Consider the following 10,573-nt stretch of genomic DNA (forward strand, 5'->3'; position numbering starts at 1 on the left):
ACGCTAAGCATGAGATGTGGTTTTGTTAAGAATATACGCACCAATACAACATACCCATGACTTAGTCGTACCCGTTCTTACCAGTCACGACGCCATGCGCGGGCCCGCCCTTGCCATACATCTTGCGCAGGTCACTCGCGAGCTTCTCAGGTTGCTCAAACGCTGCGAAGTGTCCACCTTTATCATGATCGGACTCAAACACCACCTTGCCCAGCAGATGCGACCATCTAGCGACAGGTCAACCACCTGTCCACAAACTCGACACAGCAAGGAGGCAGACAGACGTACGATTTGGGAAGCTGCGCGACCTCTCCAGGGAAGTACGACACGCCAAGGGGGACGGACATCCACTGGGTCCCCTGCGAATTGTCGTGCGCGTTCCCGCTGGACATCTCATAGTAAATGAAGCTTGAGGCCGCGGGCCCGGAGCGCGAGAACCAGTAGATGGAGATCCACTCGATCACTGTGGCGGTGTCAGCAAAGCGTAACCTAGAACGCGCACTGAGTGCAGCGGGGTAAACTCACCTTCGTCGTCTGTCCAGGGGTACTCGTCCGACCAGCTCACGAGTTTCTCGTAGATCCACGCAAGGAGGCCGACGGGCGAGTCCGCGAGGTTGTAGCCGAGCGTCTGCGGCTTAGTCGACTGCTCCATGAAGTAGCCTATGCCGGTCTTGCGGAACTTCTGCGCCTTTTGGAGGGCGGTGAGCGCGGGCTTGTTGAAGGGGAGCAGGAACATGCTGAGGAAGATCAGCGGGTTGGAGAAGAACTTGGGCGGGCCGGCTCTACGACGAACAAGGCATGGGTGTCAGTTAAGACAGAGCTAGGCGGGTAATGTGCGAGAGACGTACAGCGGCATGTTTGTGTGCCACGCCTTGATGTGCTTGTGCCCGTAGTGGGTCACCGCGTGGCGACCAAGCTGTGCAATTCGTATGAGGGGACTGGTGTCCATGACGCACATGGGCAGGAAACACGTACAAGGTGTCCCCAGTCGCCGCCTTGGTACACTGCAATGTTATAGCGTAAGTACAATATTCCTAACTGTAACGTTTGCATTCCACATACCATACTCGTCGTATCCAAGGGAGACCATAAGTTTGTTGAAGACCTGTATGTTTTTGAGTGAGCATCCGGGCGGTCTATTCTCTCCGAATGTGTACCTCCGCAAATTGACAGCCGGCAAAGCCGGGCTTCTTCGGTGCCTCCGACCAGCCGAACCCAGGAAGACTCGGCGCGACGACATGGAAGCTAGGGTGATCCGCAGACTTCGCTGTCAAGATGGGCAAGATCTTCCTCGCCTCGAGGAAGTCGCCGGGCCCTGTAGAACACGCTGGCGTTAGCGCGGGGTCATTTCATGAAGGTCAAGGGGCGCGCGCTCACATCCATGCACGAAGAGGAGCGGGATCGCGTTCTTTACCTCGCTCTTTTGGTGCACGTAGTGGATGTTGAGCGTGCCGAAGCCGTCGACGTCGATGTCGCGCGTGAACATGGGCAGCTTGTTGATTTCTGCCTCGGACTTGCGCCAGTCGAAGGCGGTCTGCCAGTGCGCGATGAGGCGCTTGATGTCCGCGAGGGGGACGCCGTAGTCCCAGTTGGCACCCTCGAGTTCATCGGGCAGGCGGACGAGCTCGAGCTTCCTACGCAGCAGGTCGATATCGGCGTCAGGGACGTTGAGCGCGAAGGGCTGCTCCGTGGTGGTGGCCATTTTGACGGGCCAGTACGGAGATGGTGGGTGACGGCGTGACGGGAGGTACTTAAGGCTCGCAGCGAATATAGCGCCGGAGTTTAGGAAGGAGGATCACCGCAGCAGAATTGACTGAATGTGCGAAGGACACATACAAACCAGATCCCACGGGGCCGCTGATCGCGTAGGGAGGTACGCGAGTGACGCGAGCAAGATGAGCAGTGCATAGAATAACGTGAAGACCGACTGACGCACCGAGAACCGAGCCGTGAAGTGTCGCTTGTGCAAAACATGGGTGTAGCTGAACGAGCAGGGTGTGCTTTGGATGTGCTCATCGTTACCGACGCCGTCAATGACAAGAAGGATGGTGGTCAGACGCCGGGCCGCGCGCGAGTGGCCGAAGAAGCCGGGATGTTCGCGTTCGTCCGGCACGGTTGTTTGTCAAATTGTCCTATGATCTGGTCTCACATGGGATCATAAATCGTCATGATTTGGACGCGAGTTGGCCCATGACATAGTCAAATCAGTCGCGCACTTATACACACGATGCCTTGGACGTCACTGCGTTATTGGCTTGAGCTTTCCCAATGCCCATGGCCAGCGCTACACTGGATGCGTTTGACTCACTCATGGCAAGGTGTTCCATCACTGTGGAAGCTCGCAAGACGCATGAGCTCTAAGATAAGTATCCAAGACACGGAGGTCAGTCCCCGCGACAAATGGGCACCCCCATGCGCTCATGCTGCGAGTAGATCATGATGTGAGTGCGAATCTCATCAATATGATGTTACAGCGTCCCGAAGCCGATTCAAATAACAATGACGCACCTTGGCGGCGGAACTTCGAATTGGCCGACGAGGGCGCCCTCAAGGAAGCCAGTCAAGCTGTATAAATCACATGTAACAGTGATGGAACGCTCAGTTGTCCAAACTTTCAGCGACAATGTGCATCGGCAAAGTTGCACAGACCCTTATGGTCGGTATATAATATACATCAACTCGGAAAGGAGTAGCATGTGTACAGTCATCATATCTAGCACGCCAGCGATGAGCAGAATATTGACGCAAAGGATACGTCAACGACGTACCAAAACACTCCAACTCAGTCGTATCCGTTCTTACCCGGGACAACTCCATGCGCAGGCCCGCCCTTGCCATACATCTTGTGCAAGTCGCCCGCGAGCTTCTCCGGCTGCTCAAACGCGGCGAAGTGGCCACCCTTGTCGTGCGAGGACTCGAACACGAGTTTCCCGATCATATGCGACCATCTAGCCTCGCATCAGGATGTCAGCTGGAGTCGAACGAACAGATGGTTCCGGGGGGACGCACGACTTGGGGAGCAGCGCATTTTCGGCGGGGAAGTAGGAGACGCCGAGCGGGATGGACTGCCACTGGGAGCCGGTGTAGAACGAGTGCGTCTGCCCGCCCGTCATCTCGTAGTAGATGCGGCCGGCGGCGGTCGGACCCGCGCGGGAGAACCAGTACACGGAGATCCATTCGATGACTGTGGGGAGAACCATCAGCATATCGGAGAAGTGTGCGAGGAGGGGAGAGTAGATGCAGCGAGACGCACCTTCGTCGTCGGTCCACGGGTAATTGTCCGACCAGCCCACGAGCTTTTCGTAGATCCACGCGAGGAGGCCCACGGGGGAGTCCTCGAGGTTGTACCCGATCGTCTGGGGTTTCGTGGCTTGCTCCATGAAGTAGCCCATGCCCTTCGTGCGCCACTGCGCGGTCTTTTTGAGACCGGCCATCGCGGCCTTGTCCCACGAGAGGAACAGAGAACTGAGGTAGAGCAGGGGATTCCCGAGCAGAGTGGGGGGTTGAGATCTGGGAAGGCGCAGCTGGAGTTAGTTAGGGTTGGGTGGATTGCATGGGGAGAAGCGTACACTGGCAAGTTGGTGTGCCAGGCTTTGATGTGCTTGTGCGCGTAGTGGGTGACGGCGTGCAGTCCGAGCTACGTTGTTTGTATCAGAGGGGAGCGTATGCGGTGCACGCAGGTAGGAAACGCGCACGAGGTATCCCCAGTCTCCGCCCTGGTAGACTATAGGAACACGAGATGAGCAAAGTGTAAAGCCGAAAAATTGACACTCCACCTACCATACTCGTCGTATCCCAGCGCCAGCATGAGCTTATTGAAGACCTGTGTTGTGTATGAGACGCTGCTGGGTCTGTGTGTAGAACTTCGAATTCGCGTACCTCGGCATACTGAGCACCGGCGAAGCCAGGCTTCTTCGGTGCCTCCGAGAAACCGAAGCCGGGCAGACCGAGAGCGACAACATGGAAGCTGGGATTGCCCTCAGACTTCGCTGTCAACAGCGGCAGCATCTTCCGAACTTCGAGGAAGTCTCCCGGCCCTAGGAACGAGAAGTAAACGCGGTCTTCTGGGACACAGAAGAGCTTGGACGTACATCCATGCACGAAGAGGAGCGGAATTGCGTTCTTCACTTCGCTCTTTTGGTGGATGTAGTGGATGTTGAGCGACCCGTGGCCGTCTACTTTGATGTCGCGCGTGAACATGGGAAGCTTGTTGATCTCGGCCTCGGACTTGCGCCAGTCGTAGCTGTCCTTCCAGTGCGTGACGAGGCGCTTGATGTCTGCCAGAGGCGCACCATAGTCCCAGTTGGCACCGTCCAGTTCATCTGGAAGGCGAACGAGCTCGAGCTTCTTGCGCAGTAGCTCGAGGTCGGCCTCCGGAACGCTAAGGGTGAACGGTTTCTCCGAGGTATCGACCATCTCGAATAACAATGGTGGGGGGTGGCGTGGGTCGATCACGGACAGGCGGGGCGTTAAGGACGGGTTAAGTATGGTACACCGGTGTTTTAACCGGATATGACAACCGGCTGTATCGCACTGCGACGACAACAAACGATTGACTAAGCGGGACGAGGATGGGTCGGATGTGCTGTCATTACTTGTGCGATGGGCGACTTGCGGGCTCTCCCCGGTCGGACGGTGTGCAACGCGCCAAGAGCGGGCGAGGAGGAGATGACAGTCAGCGCATGAGCAAGCCGAGAAAGTCGGCCTCGGGAATGGCCGGCGGGCGGACCGGGAGGCCGGGACGCGTGGGTGGCCGCGTTGTTGACGCGTTGTTGTCCCGCCACTCTTCCCTCTTCCTCCCTTCATATGCGCACGACGCGTACGGTGGACCCTCGGGGGCGCGTATTCGCTGCGTCAATAAAGTCCTCCCTACTATTGCAACTTACCAAAATTAGCCATCTCCTCGAACCAAAAACAACGTGAGTCAGCACATGATGTACAAAATCTAGCTGTGGTAGGAGCTGCTCACTGTTGCCAGACTTGCCGCCAAGAATGGATTGACAACTCACATAGATTTCGGAGGAGTCTTTACCGTTCAAGGTCAGCCCCGCCGCGTCTTCAGACCATTGTCAACACGCCGGTCTGTATGGTCATCTCATAACCTGAGTTCAAACTGAGCGACCATTCATAGTTTAAAGGGCGCTATGACGGGCAACACACGGATTCCATACTTGACCTATGTGATACACGTCACGTAGTGGATGTTGAGCGTGCCGAAGCCGTCGACCTCGATGTCGCGCGTGAACATGGGCAGCTTGTTGATTTCCGCCTCGGACTTGCGCCAGTCAAAGGCCGTCTGCCAGTGCGCGACGAGGCGCTTGATGTCCGCGAGGGGGACGCCGTAGTCCCAGTTGGCACCCTCGAGCTCATCGGGCAGGCGGACGAGCTCGAGCTTCCTGCGCAGCAGCTCGATATCGGCGTCAGGGACGTTGAGCGCGAAGGGCTGCTCCGTGGTGGTGGCCATTTTGACGGGCTATGGAAATGTTGGAGAACGGCGTGACGGGAGGTACTTGAGACTCGCAGCGGATATAGCGCCGGAGTTTATGAGGGAGGATCACCGCAGCAGAATTGACTGAATGTGCGAAGGACACATACAAACCAGATCCCACGGGGCCGCTGATCGCGTAGGGAGGTACGCGAGTGACGCGAGCAAGATGAGCAGTGCATAGAATAGCGTGAATGCCGACTGACGCACCGAGAACCGAGCTGCGAAGTGCCGCTTGTGCAAAACATGGGCGTAGCTGAACGAGCAGGGTGTGCTTTGGATGTGCTCATCGTTACCGACGCCGTCAATGACAAGAAGGATGGTGGTCAGACGCCGGGCCGCGCGCGAGTGGCCGAAGAAGCCGGGATGTTCGCGTTCGTCCGGCACGGTTGTTTGTCAAATTGTCCTATGATCTGGTCTCACATGGGATCATGAATTGTCATGATTTGGACGCGAGTTGGCCCATGACATAGTCAAATCAGTCGCGCACTTACACACACGATGCCTTGGACGTCACTGCGTTATTGGCTTGAGCTTTCCCAATGCCCATGGCCAGCGCTACACTGGATGCGTTTGACTCACACATGGCAAGGTGTTCCATCACTGTGGAAGCTCGCAAAACGCATGAGCTCTAAGATAAGTATCCAAGACACGGAGGTCAGTCCCGGCGACAAATGGGCACCCCATGCGCTCATGCTGCGAGTAGATCATGATGTCAGTGCGAATCTCATCAACTTTATGATGTTACAGCGTTCCGAACAACATTGACGCACCTCGGCAGCTGGACTTCAAATTGGCCGACGGGGAAGCCATCAAGAGTCGTCGAGAGCCAGTTCAGGCTGTGTCAGCCACATGGAACACTCACTTTTAGCATTAGTGTACATCAGCATTGGGCAGACATACGGTCGGTATATAACATCCAGATATTCGGAAAGGAGTAGCATGTGTACGGCCATCATATCTAGGACACCAGAGATGAGAAATACAACGACCCAAAGAATATGTTAGCGACGTACCAAACCACTCCGACTCAGTCGTACCCGTTCTTGCCCGGGACGACGCCATGCGCAGGCCCGCCCTTGCCATACATCTTGTGCAGATCGCCCGCGAGCTTCTCCGGCTGCTCGAACGCGGCGAAGTGTCCGCCCTTGTCGTGCGTGGACTCAAACACCAGGTTCCCAATCATGTGCGACCACCTACTCATGGTCGTCAGATCTGAGATAGACTCGAAAGAACAGATGGCGCGGAGGGACGCACGACTTGGGGAGCTGCGAGATCTCGGCGGGGAAGTAGGAGACGCCGAGCGGGATGGACTGCCACTGGCTGCCCGCGGAGGGCGGGCGCGTCTGCCCGCCCGTCATCTCGTAGTAGATGCGCCCGGCGGCCGTGGGGCCCGCGCGGGAGAACCAGTACACGGAGATCCATTCGATGACTGTGAGGGTTAGCATCAGCATTTCAGAGCAGCAAGGGTAGGGTGGCTAGAGCTCACGCACCTTCGTCATCGGTCCAGGGGTAGTTGTCCGTCCAGCCCACGAGCTTCTCGTAGATCCACGCAAGCAGGCCCACGGGCGAGTCTGCGAGGTTGTAGCCAAGGGTTTGGGGCTTCGTGGCCTGCTCCATGAAGTAGCCCATGCCCTTGGTGCGCCACTGCGCGGTCTTCTTGAGGCCGGCCATCGCGTCCTTGTCCCACGAGAGGAACAGAGAGCTGAGGTAGAGCAATGGGTTTCCGAGAAGTGTGGGGGGACGGTATCTGGGGAGCCGTAGATGGGATTAGATGAGGTTGAGGGGAGCTCTAGGGATAGAGACGCACGAGGGCATGTTGGTGTGCCAGGCCTTGATGTGCTTGTGTGCGTAGTGGGTGACGGCGTGCAGTCCGAGCTAAGAGGCTTGCTGTCAGAGGGTCGCTATGCGGCGCACACAGTCGGAAAATGCGCACGATGTATCCCCAATCTCCGCCCTGGTAGACTATAGGAACACAGGATGATTAAAGTGTAACATCGAAATCTAACACTACACTTACCATACTCGTCGTATCCCAGTGCCAGCATAAGCTTATTGAAAACCTGTGTTCTGCATGAGATGCTGATGCGTCTGCATGTAGATCTTCGAATTCGCGCACCTCGGCATACTGAGGACCGGCAAAGCCAGGCTTCTTCGGTGCCTCCGAGAAACCGAAGCCGGGCAGACTAAGAGCGACGACATGGAAGCTGGGATTGCCCTCCGACTTCGCTGTCAACAGCGGCAGCATCTTCCGAACTTCGAGGAAGTCGCCCGGCCCTAGGAACAAGAAGTAAACGCGGGCTTCCGAGACACAGAAGAGCTTGGACGTACATCCATGCACGAAGAGGAGCGGAATTGCGTTCTTCACTTCGCTCTTTTGGTGGATGTAGTGGATGTTGAGCGACCCGTGGCCGTCTACCTCGATGTCGCGCGTGAACATAGGAAGCTTGTTGATCTCGGCCTCGGACTTGCGCCAATCGTAGCTGTCCTTCCAGTGCGTGACGAGGCGCTTGATGTCTGCCAGAGGCGCACCATAGTCCCAGTTGGCACCGTCCAGTTCATCTGGAAGGCGAACGAGCTCGAGCTTCTTGCGCAGTAGCTCGAGGTCGGCCTCCGGAACGCTAAGGGTGAACGGTTTCTCCGAGGTATCGACCATCTCGAATAGCTATGGTGGGGGCAAGAGTGAGGTGGCGTGCGTCGATCACGGACAGGTGGGGGCGTTAAGTATGGGGTAAGTGTGGCACACCGGTGTTTTAACCGGATATGACAACCGGGTGCATCGCACTGGGACGACAACATAGGATTGACTAAGCAGGAAGAGGATGGGTCGGAAGTGTTGAAAATGCGCGGTGCTGTCATTACTTGTGCGATGGGCGACTTACGGGCTCTTGCGGTCGGACGGTGTGCAGCGCGCGAAGAGCGGGCGACGACGCGATGACAGGGAGCGGATGAGGCGCAGCGTCGAGCAAGCCGAGAAAGTCGGCCTCGGGAAAGTCGGGCGGGCGGACCGGGGGGCCGGGACGCGTTGGTGGCGGCGTTGTTGACGCGTTGTTTGTCCCGCCACCCACTCATCTCCTTCTGCTTATGGACATCTGCAGACGACACCGTGGCCTCCGTGAGCTGCGTCAACAGTACGCCGACCGTCACTCATCTCACCCAAGCTAGAGCATATGCCAATGGGCCGGGCGTTTATGAGCTTCAACCAAAGACGTGAGTCAGCACATAATGCAGCAATATCTGATTATACTGAGTTGGAGCTGCTCACTATGGCCAGGCTTGCCGCTGCAATTGGTGGACAACTCGCATAGGTATTGAAGTCGTCGTTACTGTGCAAGATCGGCTCTGCCGGGTCTCCAGACCATTGTTAACACGCAGGTCTGTATGGTCATCTTATGACCTGAGTTTGAATTGAGCGACCATCCATTGAAGGGCGCTATGATGGGCAATACACAGATTTTGTACTTGGCCTATATGACTGAAGGTGCGAATCCCTTGAAGAGGGTGCGCGGCCTTTCGAATAATGCCGTTACCTTTTTGTATCAGATGGCTGACGAACGCTCGCGGCCCTTCCGCGTGAGTTCTCACAGCGTAATTCCGATAGCAGGGCTCGAACGCTGAACCTGATTCTGTCAGAATCTGCTGGCACACGCGTCTACCACCACGAAAACACTGCGCCACGCCACGGCGTGCCTGCCATCCAGCGCCCTCCCGACCGCAATCTCGAGGTCTCCCGCCCCGTGGCGGCCCATCCGCACGTAACGAGGAGAACGTTCCAAGGACCCCGGCGGGGCGCTGGGCGGTCGCGTTTCACCCCCGGCGCGATTCGTTCCCGCCCAGCCGCTGGTGATATTCCTGCCGCATTATGCGCGCTCGTTCCGACCGGCGTCGGACCTCCTGAAGCAGATGCCGTTCGCGGAAGCTCATTCCAATTCCTTCCCTGCGAATTCGCGCCTGAAACGTACCCGCAACGCCCCCCGGCCCATCTCTCGCCGCTTGGTCAAGGCACTGCGGCCGTAGTGTGGGCCGTAACTTGCGCTAGAAGGACCCAGTACTCTCGTGCCGGTCGAATGCATTGAATGTGCGTATCGATTCAAGTTCATTCGGGTCTCCGGATTCTCAGTGCGTGTTTCTGAAGCGTGTCTCTTGTTCAGAGATGTTTCCGTGTTTCTAGGACATTGAAAACCGTCCGTCATTGCCGCAAGAGAGCAGAAGGTGAGGAGCACGCGTGCTTGATCACGCGTGCTATCGGTGCATTCACTCCAGTGAATCACTGGGTCTCTGCAGCGTACGTATGAATGGAAGGCGCGACAACATATTGCGTCCATAACCACGCCAATCAAATATCACACTGCAGCGCATTCGCCAAGTTCCCCGAGGTGAGCGTGCCGATCGTAACGTGTGCGGGCGCTGGAGCCAATCTGTGATATAGCGTATCGGTGGTGTAGAGGAGGTCTGTGGGCGTAACTCCGCACTTCTGTCCCCGCAACATGGCGGTCTCTTGCGACTTGTTTCGTGGCTACATGGCCACCTCAAAAGCTTCAAAATCGACTCAGGCGTCAATGCAAGAGGCCTAGGTGCGTGTATGATTTTCTCGCGCTGAAAACGCTCGAATTCACACAACAGACCGGCTAGTATATGTCACGGTCGGGACCGGGAGAATTGGCTCAGGAATTAGCTAAGCAGGACCGATCGGCCTCGCGAGATTCAATGGGCGTGAGGCAGTCCTGCCCCGAGCTCGAGCCTCGCTTGCCCGCCGCGAGTATCAAGGTTTGCGTTTGATGAGCGCGCGGGGGTGCGCACATCGTTTTCGCGAACAGCCCCCGGTGCGTGTCCTTCACACCCCGTGAGGCGGCGTCGTACCCGCTTGCTGCATTCGCGCCGCACAGGGCGAGTGCTGCCCATTGACTCCCGGCGATAGGCACGCGGGGCGTGGGGGGCGAGCGTGCGGAGCACATGGGCATGGGGGGCGCTGCGGCACTCGAGGAAGAAGACCCGGCGCACCTGACGAGATCGCAGTTCTCCCGGCGGCTGCTGCGAACGGATGGCGAGGGGACGACGCGGCGGAGCGGCGAAACTGTTTGCGGCGCG

The 10,573-nt window shown here is 57.3% G+C and overlaps 4 protein-coding genes across 4 annotated transcripts; all 4 read right to left on the minus strand.

Annotated features, from left to right (window-relative positions):
* Positions 1 to 61: 61 nt before the first annotated feature.
* On the minus strand, positions 62 to 1,950 carry TRAVEDRAFT_167096 (alpha/beta-hydrolase; the record flags this gene model as incomplete). Its single annotated transcript, XM_008039706.1, has 9 exons — positions 1,937 to 1,950; positions 1,378 to 1,857; positions 1,158 to 1,315; positions 1,063 to 1,105; positions 976 to 1,004; positions 849 to 916; positions 526 to 782; positions 289 to 463; positions 62 to 227 (listed from the first exon to the last, which is right to left on the minus strand). Exons 2-9 carry the CDS (start codon positions 1,700 to 1,702, stop codon positions 62 to 64), a joined length of 1,221 nt encoding a protein of 406 aa, XP_008037897.1. The 5' UTR covers positions 1,703 to 1,857; positions 1,937 to 1,950.
* An 832-nt stretch (positions 1,951 to 2,782) lies between these two features.
* On the minus strand, positions 2,783 to 4,416 carry TRAVEDRAFT_46926 (alpha/beta-hydrolase; the record flags this gene model as incomplete). The annotated part of the gene is made up of 8 exons (XM_008039243.1): positions 2,783 to 2,948; positions 3,010 to 3,184; positions 3,254 to 3,510; positions 3,570 to 3,637; positions 3,696 to 3,724; positions 3,781 to 3,823; positions 3,880 to 4,037; positions 4,092 to 4,416. The coding sequence occupies 8 exons, from the start codon at positions 4,414 to 4,416 to the stop codon at positions 2,783 to 2,785; spliced, it is 1,221 nt and encodes a 406-aa protein (XP_008037434.1).
* Positions 4,417 to 5,058: 642 nt separating this feature from the next.
* TRAVEDRAFT_71628 (alpha/beta-hydrolase) lies at positions 5,059 to 5,707 on the minus strand (the record flags this gene model as incomplete). Its single annotated transcript, XM_008039707.1, has 3 exons — positions 5,696 to 5,707; positions 5,190 to 5,616; positions 5,059 to 5,113 (listed from the first exon to the last, which is right to left on the minus strand). The coding sequence occupies exons 2-3, from the start codon at positions 5,462 to 5,464 to the stop codon at positions 5,059 to 5,061; spliced, it is 330 nt and encodes a 109-aa protein (XP_008037898.1). The 5' UTR covers positions 5,465 to 5,616; positions 5,696 to 5,707.
* Positions 5,708 to 6,350: 643 nt separating this feature from the next.
* Positions 6,351 to 8,172, minus strand: TRAVEDRAFT_28714 (alpha/beta-hydrolase). The gene is made up of 9 exons (XM_008039057.1): positions 7,817 to 8,172; positions 7,605 to 7,762; positions 7,506 to 7,548; positions 7,422 to 7,450; positions 7,296 to 7,363; positions 6,979 to 7,235; positions 6,743 to 6,917; positions 6,502 to 6,681; positions 6,351 to 6,446 (listed from the first exon to the last, which is right to left on the minus strand). Exons 1-8 carry the CDS (start codon positions 8,139 to 8,141, stop codon positions 6,516 to 6,518), a joined length of 1,221 nt encoding a protein of 406 aa, XP_008037248.1. The 5' UTR covers positions 8,142 to 8,172; the 3' UTR covers positions 6,351 to 6,446; positions 6,502 to 6,515.
* Positions 8,173 to 10,573: the final 2,401 nt, after the last annotated feature.

Source organism: Trametes versicolor, assembly GCF_000271585.1.
Source record: "Trametes versicolor FP-101664 SS1 unplaced genomic scaffold TRAVEscaffold_5, whole genome shotgun sequence".
In the NCBI taxonomy this organism is placed as follows: Eukaryota; Fungi; Basidiomycota; class Agaricomycetes; order Polyporales; family Polyporaceae; genus Trametes; species Trametes versicolor.